The sequence below is a fragment of the Mesocricetus auratus genome, unplaced genomic scaffold (genome assembly GCF_017639785.1).
Source record: "Mesocricetus auratus isolate SY011 unplaced genomic scaffold, BCM_Maur_2.0 Super-Scaffold_100676, whole genome shotgun sequence".
NCBI lineage: Eukaryota > Metazoa > Chordata > Mammalia > Rodentia > Cricetidae > Mesocricetus > Mesocricetus auratus.
The window spans coordinates 56,346,884-56,363,182 of NW_024429266.1; the positions used below are offsets into that span (position 1 = coordinate 56,346,884).

At 44.7% G+C, this 16,299-nt stretch overlaps 1 protein-coding gene across 1 annotated transcript; it reads right to left on the reverse strand.

Moving 5' to 3' along the window:
• Positions 1-8,015: 8,015 nt before the first annotated feature.
• Ppp1r15b (protein phosphatase 1 regulatory subunit 15B) lies at positions 8,016-16,278 on the reverse strand. The gene is made up of 2 exons (XM_013115914.3): positions 14,007-16,278; positions 8,016-11,459 (listed from the first exon to the last, which is right to left on the reverse strand). The coding sequence occupies exons 1-2, from the start codon at positions 15,864-15,866 to the stop codon at positions 11,199-11,201; spliced, it is 2,121 nt and encodes a 706-aa protein (XP_012971368.1). The 5' UTR covers positions 15,867-16,278; the 3' UTR covers positions 8,016-11,198.
• Positions 16,279-16,299: the final 21 nt, after the last annotated feature.

The window sequence follows — 16,299 nt, forward strand, 5'->3', positions numbered from 1 at the left end:
GAGACATAAAAATTTAAATTATCTAGGAAAATATTTGGAGGTCTAAAAAGATAGTTTGTGGTTAGTAATACAAGTTAGAATAGAAAGTGAATTAGGTACAAAACTTTGGACTCACCAAGGTAGGATGGAAAATGGAGTATTTTCTCTGAATTTGACAAGTGCAAAGGGACTGAACATTGTGAATATAATTCTTATCTGCTAATTGTTCTTATTATATGTAGTTTTACTGTATTAGAATTAAAACTTTCACTTTTTATTTAGACAAAAAGGAGGAAATGTGGGATATTTTGATTAGACTCTGACACTTCCAAAACTACCAGTAAAGTTTACTAGCTGCTAACTGACCAAAATTAGACATAGAGGTTTTAGAGGACTAAGGACATGTAGAGGGACACAGGAGGGACTTAGAAAGATTCTTGGCCCTTTTGAATTGAGGAAGGAAAGAAAGAGGACATTGGTCACTTCCCCATCGCTTCTCTGGCCACTCAGGTTCTTACCCTAATATCTGACTCCCAAGTTTTTATTGATTAAGAATAATTAGACAAATGCTTCAATATTGCATAGGATAAATACATGCTATGACATAAAATGAGGCACAATACACTTAAAAAGATGAAGACAAAATATAGTATGTTTACTACTCACAAAAATATTAAGTTAGAAGTCAGTGAAGAACTCACTGGAGATATTGTTTGATTGCAGCCTGGTTGCCTGGTAAGAGCAATGCCCCGGGGTTCAGTCCCCAGTACCACTAAATAAAAAAAAGGAAAGAAAGAATGAAAAGAAAGCTGGTTCTAAAAATAAAGTTTGCTTAGTGTAATCATGATTTTGAAGCGAGCCGAGGCTATATATTGTGTTTAAGGTCAGCCTTAGCTACATAGTGAGACCTGATCTAAAAAATAAGACTAAATAAATTAATAATCAAGCAGTTAATTTTAAATAAAGCTAGGCATGATGGTACATGCCTATAATCCCAGCATTCAAGGAGGCTGAGGCAAGTTTAAGCTATATAGTGAGAGCCTGTCTTAAAAACAAACAAACCGGGCTGGAGAGATGACTCAGAATTTAAACAACTGTTGCTGCTACTGCAGAGGGCATGGGTTCTATTCCCAGCTCCCATCTCAGGTGACTCACGACTGCCTATATCCCCAGCCCCAGCAACCCAACCCTCTCTTCTGGCCTCCCTGCACACACCCAGACATTTATTGGCAAATTGTCTTAGAGAAGAAAATCTGCTTAGGGGAGAAACACACACACACACACACAATAGCAATCAGAAGTATAAAACAAAGAGAAACTTCTTACCTATGTAAATTCCCAGACAAAGTAGCCCGTCCTGTTTCTAAAGTCAAATCAAGCGGAACAAGAGAGGGAAGCATGGGTTAATACTGCAGGAAGTTGTGTGTGTGTGTGTGTGTGTGTGTGTGTGTGTGTGTGTGTGTGTGTTTTGCCTGTGTCACAAGGAAATCATATGCAGTGACTGGGGGGCCCAGACTGGAAAGTCACAGGACAGCATCTCCTCAGATTTGACTCTGGCTCGTTTGGAGCCAATACTAAGCCACCAAAGAAAATTCCTAGGACTGCTTGGCCTTGGCCTTGGCCGTGTAGTTGCCTCAGGGGGTAAAAACAATCAAATAGCCCATGAGAGTTTTTCCTCCTCGAAGGCCACTCATGTGTACAATTTCCTTATCAGACTTCTTATTCTCCATGTGAGAGCAACAAGGCATCCCCCCACCCCTCGGTCTCCCCTTGGAACCACTGCCTCCTGGAGGGAATGCATTCAGAAGGCAAGTACTAGCTGGGAAAACTCCGGAACACAAGCCCAAAGATAGACCTAACACCAGTGTCCCAGCTCCCTTACTCGTTTACTGTGTGTATCAGGAAGAATGGGCTCGTTTGTTTGTGTTCAAACATAATTTTGGGTCTCTGATAAGAACCAACCCCATTTCCGGGTAGTCACCACAAGAACGTGGAGCCAGGCTTGAATGGGCGGGCGGGTCAGAGCAAGGCAAGGCTTGTACACACAGAGAAGGAGACTTTCCAAGTGGCAACTGCCATCAGATTATCGGGCATCCGTCAGATATGCTGACCTAGTGAGTCAGCGCCATCTAGTGGATTCACAGAGCATTAAATCCAAAGTCAATGATTTTTAAGGCTCCAGTGTGATACCTCAGTATTCTTCTCCATACATTGTATTATTTATGGAAAAGTAGAGCCCCCACTGATTTGCTGTCGTTTGAATTCATAAATTAACAGGAACCCTATTAGTGACACTCAAATTAATTGATGTGGTGTCCCCAGCCACACTGACTTTTATAATTACACTCTACAAATTAGTTAGACTTTACTGTAGCTTTTCTCTAAGGACCTGTAAATTCTATTTCCATCCACAGTTGTGGCCTGTTTGCTTCTCATCAGGCATTGCTGCATTGATCAAATTGCAGTAAGGGTTGTATGAGAGGTAACTTTAAGACAGTTCACACTTTCAACACATAGTTATTGACTATAAAGTCCCAGGCACAGGGCTGGACTCCAGCTTACATGGTCACTACTCTCAAGACATTTGCCAGTGGGAGGGAGAGTAGCCAAGAAACAACTAAAAATGTTAACTAGATGAGGTCAGAGAAACCTGAAATTTTAATTGGTAATATGAGCCGGAAAGGAAGGAGTGGGGAATAAGTAAGGCCATCAACCGTCTCTTAAAGGTGGTATTTGATAGCCAAAGAGGGAGTAGTTTTCCCCTGATAAAATTTGTTGTTTTGATTTTTTGAGACAGGTCACTCTGTAATCCAGACTGACTTTTAACTTGCAGCAATCTCCCTGCCACAGCCTCCCAGTGCTGTGATTATAAGCATGAACCACCAGGCCTGGCTACTGAAATTTGTTTAAAATGAAAACAAAACCTGTCAGACACGGTAGTATACACCTTTAATCCCAGCTCTCTGTGAGTCTGAGACCAGCCTGGTCTACATAGTGAGTTCCAAGCCAGGAAGTCTCACTACACAGTGATAAACCGTCTCAAAAACAAGGCTGGAGAGGTGATTTATGGGTTAAGAGAACTGGATTCTTCCAGAGGACCTGGCTTCGATTCCCACCTCGCAGAAAGCAGCTCACAACCATCTGTAACTCCAGTTCTGGGGGATGTGGCCTCCTTAGGCACTGCACACGTGTGCGTAGACACACATACAGACAAAACACCCATATACATAAAAATACTTTTCAAAAAAAATAAACAAATTTAAAACAAAACCCAAAACATCATCATGGGTGCCAGCCTGACTGAGCATGGTAGTAAACACTTTTTTTGCTTCTATGCCCCCCCCCCCGTTTCTCTTGGAAATTGTCCTGGAACTCGATCTGTAGACCAGGCTGGCCTGGAATTCAGAAGAGATCTTCCTGCCTCAGTCTCCTGAGTACTGGGATTAGAGGTGTATGCCACCACTGCCAAGATGGTGCCATCTCTCAAGTTTCTAAACTCATGTCTCCATGAGTTTAAAGAAAACAAACAAACAAAAAACCTCTGCCGGACTCCTCCAGTCTTTGCCTTCAGATCCAATTAATGCCGGAGCCCCGTTAGGAAATCAGTAGCATTCCCTGGTTATGCTGTCATGTCTTTAACCCTGAACATCCCTGGGATGCTTCTGAAGGGTACCAAAAATCTAGCAAACAGTGAAGATATCACCAGGCATGGTGGCTCAGAGTCCTTTGTCAACTTGACACAAACTAGATCACCTGAAAAGAGGAATCTAGACTGAGAAAATGCCCTCACCAGATGGCTTGGAGGCAGGGCTATGGGGCATTTTCTTGATCGATTATTGATTACTTATCTATTTCATCTTAATTCTTAAGTTCTGAGGAGGAGGTCCGGGGTAGTGTAAGAAAGCAAGCTGTGCAGCGTGGAGACCAAGCCGTAATCGGTGTTCTTAGTGGTTTCAGTCCCGCCTCCAGGCTCTTTTGTTTGTTTGTTTGTTTGTTTTGAGACAGGGTTTCTCTGTGGCTTTCGAGGCTGTCCTCGAACTAGCTCCTATAGACCAGGCTGGTCTCCAACTCACCTGCCTCTGCCTCCCAAGTGCTGGGATTAAAGGGGTGCACCACCACCCAGCCTGCCTCCAGGTTCTTGTCCTGGGTTTCTCTCCTGACTTCCCTCAGTGACAGGCAGTGATCTGAAAGCTTAAGTCAAATGAACCCTTCCTCCCCAAGTCGCTTTTGGTCATGCAAACTAAGACACTCAGGCTGAGGCAGGATGGGGAACTCAGCAGGATGCCCTCAGTTACCCAGGCAGTTTGAGGCCAGGCTGGACTGGACATGAGACTCTCTTTAAAAATCAACAATAAAAGCAAGAGGAAACTGCAAAGATAGTACTGAGATGAGAGGAGGGCAAGTGATCAGAAGAACAAAGCCTGAAAGTCTGCTCCAAAGTTTTCTCCCAGGTAGCGCAGGTTCGAGACCCCATGGCCACAAGACAGCAGTCCCATTAGCTACTTATCCTATCATCACCACGGAGCAAGCAATAAACTTTCCACAAATCATTCTCCATCTCTTCCTGGTGATATTAAGGGGAATAGCATGAGCCAGGTGTGGTGGCAGACATCTGAAATCCCAGCTCCGGGAAGGCAGAGGCAGAGGCTCAGGAGCTGGAGGTCAACCTCAGCTATACAGCTAACCCAAGGCCAGCCTGGGTTATATGAGACCATCTCAAAAGAAAAAAAAAAAAAAAAAAAAAGCAAGGGACTGAAGAGACGGTACAGCAATTAAACATCTGTTGCTCTTGCGGAGGGTCTGGGTTGGATTCCCAGTACCCGCTTGGTAGCTCACAATCATCTGTAACTCCTTTTCAGGAGATCTGACACATGTAAGTAGTGTGCAGTCTAAACAGCCATACACGTTATATCAGTCAGGGTTCTCTAGAGGATCAGAACTGATGGAATGGAGATTATAGGAGGAACTATATGTCACATATTCCCTTAGTGGTAAGAGCACTTACTGCTTTCAGACAGCCTGGGCTCAGTTTCCAGCACCCCTACGGTGGTCAGTAACTGTCCTTAATTCCAGTTCCGGGGGGATTCAATGCTCTCGTGACCCCCTCGGGCACCAGGCACGCACTGTGGTGCATATAGATACATGCATGCAAAACACTCACATAAAACAATTAAAAACTTTAAATAAAACAGTTTGTAAAAACTGATCTGGTAAAGGACCCAAGTTTGGTTTTCAGCCCCCATATTGAGCAGCTCACACTACCTGTATCTCCAGCTTCAGAGGCGCCAACACACTGTGGGAACACCTGTATTCACATGGATGTGTCTGTGTGACACACACAATCTAAAAATTAGCAGCCAAGTGGTGGTGCTCTTCTTTAATCCCAGCACATGGGAGGAAGAGGCAGGCAGATCACTGAGTTCAAGGCCAGCTTGGTCTACGGAGTGAAGTTCCAGGACAGTCAGGGCTACACAGAGAAACCCTGTCTCGAAAGAACCAAACCAAACCAAACCATAGTGTCTTTGGTGTCCAATCTGGCAGGAGGACCTGTCATTGGAAGTCAGTTGGGCCTTGGTGTCCTCACAGTGAACGGGGCTGGGGAAAAGGTCCCTTGGTTTTTGTTCTGCTGCCTTTGTGTATTGCCCCATGATTGACATAATCTTAAGTCTCACTGAGCAGATCCAGGAAAATATCCTACAATTCAACCAAGTTCATATACAGAGGATGCGGACAGCTGGTGCAAAATATTCCAGATGGATTACAATCCCATTCTGATCGCCTAAATGAGTATTAAAAGCTTTCACATGTAAAATTAGATGGGCGGCTCTTGTTTACAAATGTGTCCAGAGAGTGGGGAGATGGGTAAAGCACTTGCCATGCATGAGGACTGGAGTTTGGATCCCCAGAATACATGTAAATGGCCGGAGGGCATGGTGACTTGCACACAGCACTCCCCCCTCCATGCACATACTCATGCAAAAACATATATACATATCACACACATGCAAGTGGAAAAGAAAAAAATATATAGCAAGAATGTGTATATATGGCTCTATGTTACTTTCATAATACATTTTTATGGGAAAAAAGTAGAGTCCCATTTCTACCTTAAATTTTTTAGAAATAATTTTATATGTAAATTGTCTTCATGTATGTCTGTGCACCACATCCATGCCTAGTGCAGAAGAGGCTGCACTGGGCCTCCTGGAACTGGAGTCATGGTCACCAATATGAACCACCACATAGGTTCTGGGAAGCAAACCTGGACCTCTGGAAGGGCAGCCAGTGCTCTTAACTACTGAGCCATCTCTCCAGCCCCTTATGTCTACTTACAAAGAATAATTAAGAAGGCTGGAGAGAAGTCAGCATGAAGACTTGAGTTCAGACCACAGAACCCATATAAAGATCAGGTCTCCTGGCACTGGCTAGAACCAGCATGAGGAATGGGATGCTGGGGTAGACATGGGGATTCACACTGAGCTTAAGGGCTCAGCAGCCTCGCCAGCTGGGTATGGTGGCCAAGGCCACAGGAGACCCTTTCTCAGTGCACCAAGCACACCAAGCAGCGAGTGAGTATGTATATGTGTATGTATGTGCATGGGGAGGGCGCAGGGGATGTGCCTGAAATCCCGGTACCTGGAAAGCAAAGGCAGGGGATCCAGACCCATCAAGACACATAAAGACAGTTAGATGGCTTGGGGGTAAAGACCTTGCCATTTAAATCTGACCACCTGCATTTTATCTCTGAAGCTACTTAAAGGTGGAAGCAGAAAAGTAACTCCAAAGAGTCCATCAGACCACTATATCCCCAAATCCATTTAATGATTAATGAGATCAGTATTAAATAACTGCTTGAAATTTTGTATTAAAGGGACTGGAGAGCTGGAAGGTGGTGGTGCATGCCTTTAACCCCAGGATTTGGGAGGCAGAGACAGGTGATCTCTATGAGTTCAAGACCAGACTGGTCTACAAATCAAGGAGAGCCAGGACAATTAGAGAAAACCTGTCTCAAAAAGCCAGAAAAAAAAAGAAGGGGGGGGGTGGAGGGTGCTAGAGAGATAGCCCAACAGTTAAGGCACCTGACGTGGTGCTTCCACAGCACCCAAGGCAGCTTACAACTGCCTGTCAACTCCAGCTCTGCGGATCCACTGGGCAAACACAGAAAGCAGCTTCCTACACAGACAAAGCTTGATTGTTTTGTTGCTCTTTTTAAAATTAAAAAAAAAAAAAAACAGCTGAGGATGAGCTCAGTGATAGGGTACCCTAACCTAGATAAGATCCAGGGGTGCTGGAGAAATGGCTCAGCAGTTACAGGAGCACTGGCTGCTCTTTCAGAAGTCCCGAGTTCAGTTCCTAGCACCCACGTGGAGACTCACAATCACTTAGATATAGTCTCATGGGATCAGATGACTTCTGGTGTGCAGATAGATGTACCTGCAAACAAAACATGCCTTTACATGAATGTGAAAAGAACCCAGCACTGAACAAGTGAAGGGCAGAAAAGGAGAAGGGGACAGGGGAATGGCAGCTGCTGGAGCTGGCTCTGACTTGGGAATGAAACCTCACTTCTTAGAAGCGATTGTTGGCAGCCAGGCTCAACGGTGCGCTCTGTACCTCAGCCCTCAGGTATGCTTAGCAATGGCTGCCTAAAACCACCGCAAAAAGTTCACACTCCCTTTGTTTTTCAAGACAGGCTTTCTCTGTGTAGTTTTGGAGCTCATCCTAGTATTCACTTTGTAGACCAGGCTGGTCTCGAACTCACAGAGATCCGCCTGCCTCTGCCTCCCAAGTGCTGGGATTAAAGGAAAATTCACACTCTTGATATCCAACCTGCCCTATTATCACTAAGACAGTACCTTTCACCTGCATTTCTGCTCCCCACTCCCCCACCTCAACTAGCTGAGAAGCCACTTTTTATCTGACCCAGATGTCTTTTCAGGTCGCCTACAGCACTTTCTACAAAACTGATTTAACTCTGAAAACCCTGTCCTATAATACCAAACCAATGCAAAAGGATACATAAAAATACCACAGCATTTAATAATTGCAAATATGTTTATTACAATTTACAGATTAGTTAATAATTATATACAAATATAATCTGAACTATAAAATCTCCACTAGGTACATTTAAAATTATTGATCTGAAGAAGCCAACTCAAAAATCTTGTTCCCAAACTTCACCTTCCTTAAATTATAAAAAATAATTCTGACAGTTTTGATTTCAAGTTACAGATGAAGGGCTGCCCCACTTAGCACTCAGAAGTGGGGACCCCCATCCATACAGAGCCTCTCTCACAAGCTACACAGATCTTTAAAGCACCATTGCAAGGCATGAATGTGTAAAATATTCAGCTAAAAAACCTCCACGACTTGCCTTGCCTTGGAGGTTTTCTTTCCTTGGGAGAGACTGTAACATCTGGGACTGGGATGACAATAATTTTGTTCTTCTCCTTCAGTCAATTTGTAAAGCTTCTTTTGTCCTTGCCACCATCTAACCATGTCTGTATGTAGGCGGGCAGTGGACCAGAGTGTTTTAACCAGTCATTTACTCATTAGATAGTGAAGGTGGAAACTGAAACAATTTTCAAATACCCAATGAATGTACAGACAGAAAGATGTCCCATTCTGTTGCAAATATACAGGTGCCAGGTCTCAGAAACACAACACACCTAAATATCTGAAATCAAATGCTAAGCTGCAGTCTGGATTTAAAAGAATGTCTATGTATTGTGACGGTTTTCCTTCCTAAGTTAACATGCTTGCTTTCCAAATGACATGGCTTCTAGCTAGCCCATTTCCACAGCACTATAGCAGACTGCAATGCACTCTGGAGTTCACTAAACACAAGTGTGCAAAATACACAGAATGAGGGTTCTGCAAAACTAAGACCAACTTTTCTGGTGCTGTACTCTTAGTGTGAATGAACATTTTCACCACGGGGGCAGACCTTAGAGCATGTCCAACGGAAATAACCAGGGAGATCATAAACTGAGGTAGTTATGCTGCTAGCTCTTCTGGGAAAATTCATCCCCACTATCAATTTAGTGGACCTCTCTTTCGTTTGTGTTCCCGCTACGCATGGCAGGAGGCACAGAGTAAGGACTGACCACTAAAGAGGTGATAAAACATACCTCAACCTAGCATGCACACAGCAGATAAAGCCAACCAAATAAACCAGGCACACATTCAAAAGCAAGCTTTGGGTTACTAAGATATTCTGACTGTACTAGCTATACTTTATGCTTTACTCAAAGAGCAGTCCTCACCATTGCTTCTCTGTAAGACAGAACACAATAAACCTGGACATTGAAGTTGTATTTGACATTTCACACTTAAAAATTCAGAACTGCCCAATCCAAGTTTACAGTGTCACCATGACAGGTTTTAAAAGTGACAGTGCTGAGGCAGGGTATAAGTAACACTGGCTTTCTGTTAAGAGTACATAAAACAAAACTGAATTTCTGAGGTGTCTGTATATTCCTCCTAGGAAAATTCTAGGCTTTTAAGTTTAAAAACTGAATGCCTACAATGCAATGATTACTTCCTAGAGTGCTTTACAATTCCTACCCACTGAAAGTTAAAGAGCCACATTCAACTGGAACTACAACACAGAAACCTTCCAAATACAGTTTGCAAAGAAATCAAACACGCTAGACAAAGTTTGGCAGGCCAGCTGGGCATCACAGTGTGAGTCTGTAAAGAGCACACTGACACAGCTTTCCCAGTCAAGAAAGTGCTGCACTTGTGGGTTTGTGGTGGTCCTTGGAAATATCTTAAATAGACCTAGATAACAGAAAAAGATCTGGATGTGTGGCAAACACATATGCATTCCTAACAAGAGAACAAGAGGATCTTTCAAAGTCATTCTTGGCTACGCAAGTTAAGTTCAAGGCTAGCCTAGGCCACACAAGACTAATTCTTTAAATTCAGGGGAGGAAATCCCAAGTGATACAACAATGTCTTTTAAGTTGATAACAAGCACAATAGATTTTAGCCTTCAGGTAAATAGGTCAAATCTATGAAAGTGGAAAAAAGTGCAAGCATAGTCTATATATATATACACATACATACATACATACATACATACATACATATATATGTGCACATACATACATACATACATACATACATACATACATACATACATATATATATATATATATATATATATATATATGCTACATGTACACTCTGGAGGTTAAAGCAAGAGGACTGCCATGAGCTCAAGGCCACAGTTGAGACTGTGCCTCAATCTCTCATCTCAAATATACAAACACACATACATATATACAGAAAAACAAAAGCCCACTCATTTTAGAATAGGAAAAACACAAGAACCCAAAGTTTTTAGATAGGTATGCATAATTTAAATTAAAACTGAATATGCAGTACTGAGGATTGAACCTAGAGCCTTGCACAAGTAGGCAAGTGCCCTCTGCTGTTTAACATATCCCAGCCTCCTTTTCCATTTTCATTTAAAGACAAGGGATTGCTAAACTACCCACACTGGCTCTGAATTCACTATGCGGCCCAGGCAGACCTTGAATTTTCTCTCCTCCTGCCTCAGTCTCCAAAGTAACTGTAATTACAGGCCTGGAAAGAAACTTCTCAGGATGAGAGGCAGAAGCAAGTGGATCTCTGTGAGTTTGAGCCCAGTCTGGTCTACAGAGCAAGTTCTAGGCCAGCCAAGGATACACAGAGAAACCCTGTCTCAAAAAACCAAAACAAACGACCTTTTGTTCTGTTTGTTCTTTAAGACTGGGTCTCACCACGCAGCTCTGGATGGCCTGGAGCCAGCTATGTGAGCCTGCCTGTCCTCTACCTCCAGGAGAAAAGTTTTAAAAGTGCAAAGTAACGACTTACTGAGTCCCTTTTCCTATCCTCAAGGAAGCAGAAGATATTTACAACCACATCCACCACATCCACCTGGGCATGGTGGCACAGGAAGCAGAGGCAAGAAGGTACCAATTTTAAGACCAGCATGGTCTACAAAGATCCAGGCCAACCAGAATTATGTAGTGAGACTCTGTCTCAAAACCACATCCAACTAAAAGGAAAAGAGAGGATTAAAAATAGAGATCCTTCATTATCAGATTTGGTGTTTCTAATGAGACACATTACCCAAAAAATAATTCAACTACATCACTAGATACAAGTTGTTTCTTTAAAAACATGTCCAAGGACAGCTGCCAATATTTGTTTTTAAGAGAAACCTCTCAAGCAAGAGAGAGTGTAGGCCAGGACTGTTCACTAGTCTTAACATCAATGAGCAATAGTGTGTCTTCTGAAGTGTGTGCCTGCAGCCTATTGAACATCCGTTCTCTGTGCTCAAATGTCAAGCAGTAGCCAATGGCATCTTCTGTTTCTTGAATCCGTTTCTGGAACCTGCATCCATCCCTTGCAAATTCTTCCCATGGTCCCTTGCGATCCTCATCACCACTTATATAATACTCGGTAACTTCTTCAAGGAAGGTTACCTAGAAAGACAAACCCAATGTTAAAAACTCCAGGATCTTAGAACACTGACACCAAAAGAATCTTTGTCCCCACTACACATGAAGGTAATGAAATAGTCAACAATGCTGCAAAAATAGATGTGCATTTCTTCACAAATCTACAGATAACAGTCTCTTCAAGCCCAATTCTTCTTTTATGCTGTTGAAATTCTGGATTTTCCAATTATTAATCCCCCCATCCTCTAATTCTTAAAGAAATGCAGAAATTTGGTTTTTTAGTATTCTTCCTCCAAATGAAAAAGTACTCGGGGAGTAACCACTAAAACCCTGAAAAAGTCAAGACACACCTATGACCCCAGCACTAGAAGCTGAGACAGAACAATCAGGGTTAGAAGTCAGAATGGGTTACATGAGACCTTGCTTCAAAAAAAAAAAAGTTGCTTTAAAGCACGTTTAATAGTTACATCAGCTAGTCCCGCGAGACCTACAGCTTTCCTTCCCTTTACATCAGGCCTAGGAATGCCCCTGAGGACAATTAGTAGGCATGTAACACCTTACTAGATATTGCATTCTAGTGGTTACCTAGTCATGGTCACTAACATAAATAAAATAAGCCCTTTTATACTGCTTATCAAATGCCAAACTTTTTTCAAAGAAGTTTATGAACTTTCTCATTTGCTCCTCATTTGAGCCAACCCTGAGATGTGAACCAGTATTATCACCATTGTACAGACAAGGAACCAGATGCCAGTGACCAGCCCAAACCCTACAGCATTTAAGAGGTATAACTAGGATGAAAAAGTCTACTATCTGCTGTTCTGCCAGTACACAATGTATTTTACACTCCACGATCTTATTCTAAGAATTGGGCACTACTCATCAGTCCCATAAAACTAAATGGCAGGTAGCCAAGGGCTGTTAAGTAACTATACTTAGACACAATCTCTTCTAGTTTTGGTTCCATTCAGTCAATAGTCTTAAGCGAAACTAAGACATGAGGTTGGCCTTAGCCATTCAAAGACATAGAAATGAACTACCTATGAGTTTTACTTACTCACTGGTAACTCGGGCTGCAGGTGTAACTAGCTCAGTGGCAGGGTGCATGTTTAACATGCAGCAGGTCCAGGATTCAACCCCCAGCATCACAAGACAAAACAAGTCTTGCGAAACTTCTACAACAGGTCTTAGTATTCCCATTGGATAAGTAAATGATCAGGGGCATGGCAGTTAAAGTAACTTGTCTGGTCTGACTGTCTGCCCCCGCTCCCCGCAACACATCTCAGACCTAATGCTCCTGAACAGAGGCCAAGTGCTTGGGTCCACTACTCCACTTTGTTCCCTCTCAAAAGCATTTGCCTTTATTGAAGAGAATAATGAGACCTGGAGATGTGACTCAGTGGTAGACCCCCCTTGTTCAGGATGTGGCAATGAATGAATGAATGAATGGACTCTCTCATTGTATCATTCTGAAATGCAAACTAAAATTTAATTTTTAGCATGACTTATCATGCCTCCATAGGCAAGAGGTGAATCACCACCATTTAGATAGTTCCTGTCTCAAGAATAGTTTTAAAGCTGGCCCTCTGGAGCCAGTGGCTCACAACACTGTCTTATACTGGTGCAAGTATAAGAAACTAAAGAAACTCCCTCAACAATAAAAAACATCTTTGCGTTTGGGGGTGGCATGCTTTCTCAGTTAATAACTTCAGCTGAATAAGCAGTAAGAGAAATAAAGCAATTCAAATACCCTGAACAACTAAACTTAATAATATAATCAGAGTAAACTGTTCCATGAAGTTTTAAAATCAGCCTGGAGGCTCACAGCTATCCCTGAACTTCAGAGGCCGAGGCACCAGGCTCAGCATGACTTTGAGGCCAGCTTGAACGTCAGTGAGTTCTAAGCCAGTTTGCAGTGAGACCTAAAAACAAAATGGGCTGAATGTTCTGGCCAGCTCAGGACACAGTGAGTTACAGGAAAAGCCAGGAGTATTGCTTTTTTTTTTTCTTTTTGAGAGAAGGTCCCATCCATGTATTCCTGGCAAGTCTGGAACTCACTATGTAGACCAAGCTAGACTCCAAAACTCACAAAATAATCCACCTGCAACTCCCAAGCAATGGAATTACAGGCATACATCACCACAATCACGTCCCTTCAGGGCAAACAACTAGATAAACCTAACTTGCTATTTAGGTTATTATCAGTAGTATCATATAATAATTACTAGTATTCTTTTGGGTTCCAATGGACAGAAATAAAGACACTGCTGTCATGAAAATAAATATTAAGTATACACAAACAAAATATAAGTGAACCACTTTTAAACTTCAGGACCCACCAACCTAAATGACAGCCCTGCTAACATCTACACACTGGCGTCCTCCTCTAGATGGGAATACTTCTCTACACTGGGAAGAAGGGTCATTTGCGTATTTCTCAATCCAACCCCATGAGCTCAGAAGTCTTCCTCGAAACTATGCACAATAATGCCTCCTCAGGATAAGTCATGCTGCTATAGTAACTACCAAAATACAGCAAATCACCAGGCATTTAAAAGGGAAGAAACAAACCTTTTTTCTCTTGATATGGGTGTATGTTTCTCCAGAAAGAGCCTCACCCAGCCCACAGTCTGGACAACCATCTTCTCGGCTCTCTAACACTTGTACCTTACACGAAAGTAAGGTGTGACACCCAGAAAAGGTCACCATGGCCTCAGAAGATGCTTTTGAGCCCTGACAGCCTTTCCAGTTTTTCCCTGACGTTTGGAAGGGAGCCTTAAAATTTAAAAGGTTGTAGGGGTCCTCAGAATTGCAGAAAGAGTTCCACAATCTAAGATTCTCCACTTCGTCTGCACTGGACTCCCAGTCCTCTTCCTCCCCAGAACTATGCCCAGGGGTCTCAGGAAGGAGTCTGGCCTGAGAACTCCCTACAGAGTTGGCGGACAAGGACCTCCCTGAATCACACGGGTCTCCAGGGACAATGCTGGCAGCAGTCTGAATTGTGGCTGTGAAGTTTTGGGGATTATAGGGATCTACACTGTAGAAAGAGTTCCAAAGGTGAAACCCGTCAGAGTCCGGTTCCTCCTCTGATTCCGACAAGGAATCATCACTATCAAAGCCATCATCCTCAGCTTCCTCGTCCCAATCCTCACTTTCTGAGTCGGAGCTGGTCTCTAAGTCACTGGCTGCGCCTCCCAAAATGTAATCGATCAGCTTGTTGCTACAAACTGGTCTGGCAGAGACAGGAAGGTCGTCCTGTACCGCCGAGCAGTCAACTACACTAGCGTGGTCCTCCTCACACTCTTTCTCCACGGGTAACCGATGAAGCGGGCTACTTTCCTGGGGGCTTTGGGAAACTTCTTGAATCAACAAGTCCTTTTTCTCAGGGGGCTCCAGGCTGGCTCCAGGAGGAGAGGCCGTCTGTGCTGGCTTGTCTGTGCACTGTTGTGGGTCCAGCCGGAGAAGGCTATGCTCCTCCTCCAGGCTGTGGTAGCCATTATCTTGCTCAGGGGTGGGTAACTCTTGCCCCTTGTTAGCCTGAAGGAATTCTAGACGTTTCATACGAAGGTGGTGGATTTCCGGCAGGCCTTCTGTAGAAAGAGGGGGACATCTTTGCCACGCGGTTGCCGAGATCTCCGCACGCAGTGGTTGGGGATGACAACCATCTTCAAAACGGCAACAGTTCTCTGGGGTTAGTGTTCGGAAATCCACGAGTTGGCCAGCTCCAACGCTGTTCGGACGGCGCAGCTCTAGCTGGGGCAGGCAGTCTAGACTGGAAGGGTTCAGTAGATAGGAAACTACCTTGAGACTGCCTACGCTCCGGGTGTCCAGAGGCCCGGCGGGAGAAGAGCCAAGTTCTCGGTGGGAGACCAGACCGGCTCGAAGACTACCGGGCAACAGCTCCATCCCCCACAGCCGCTGCTCCAGAACAAACGTGTGCGCGGTCGAGTCCAAAGCGCCTTCCTGGGCTTTCAATTTCAATTCCGGGTCTGAGGATGAGTACTGCCATTGGAGACCCTCCTCTAGCCAATCAAGCGGGCTGACAACCAACTCTTCTGAAGAGTCCAGCTGCAGTGAACTCAAGGATTTCTGTATCGTGGGGGCGGCAGATTCCTCCCCTCCTCTCAAGGCTCTCAAGCCGCTGTAATTTGCTACGAAATCTAGCCATCTGGTCGCAATCATGCCACCGAAAAGGTGGCTCCAAATCAAAAGCTTCTGGAGCAAGCCAGGGAGTAGTGCAAAAAGCTGGGAAAGCAATCTGGCCCAGTACCTGGTCCGAGGCTCGGGCAGAGCGGAGGCAGGCAGTGCGGGGTCCCCGGAGTTTGCCCGCGAGGACGGCGTCGGGAACTCGGAAGAGCAGGCGTGCCATCGCCGAAGGAAGGGCAGCCGGAACCAGGAGCCTATCCGAGGCCCTTGCGTTCCCAGCTCCATCTCCTTTCCTTGGCAGGTTCTCAGGCAGGAGCTCGGCGGGTTCGGCGGCGTCAGGGAAGGCGGGATCCGAGGCCTACACAGCCTCAGCCTTGCCCAGCCACCGAGTCGGTACTGCAGGCCGATTCCTGCGCCGGCAGAGGAGGTCCAGGGAGCGGCGGCTTCCGTGGCAGACGGCGCACCGCACAGCTTGATAGCCCAAGCAGGCTGTGGCGGCCGCTGCCACGTCCATCCCGGCGGGGAAGGAGGCGTCCTAGTTCGTGGGAGACCGCTCCGCCAAAGTCCAGACCCTTCGCGCGGCAGCGGTGACGTTTCCGGAGAACGCGGCCCGCACCGAGGCGCGAAACGCGCAGGCGGAAGGGCTGGGTGGCGGGCGAGCCAGCGAGGAAGCGAAGCCCAAAATGGCCGCACTCGGACCAGACCGGGCACCGAGGGC

Excerpts from the sequence above, each read along its gene's own strand:
- Ppp1r15b (XM_013115914.3), bottom strand. The coding sequence starts at position 15,866 with ATGGAGCTGGGAACGCAAGGGCCTCGGATAGGCTCCTGGTTCCGGCTG. Across the intron at positions 11,460-14,006 it reads CCCATATCAAGAGAAAAAAG|GTAACCTTCCTTGAAGAAGT; the intron begins GTTTGTTTCTTC and ends TTGTCTTTCTAG.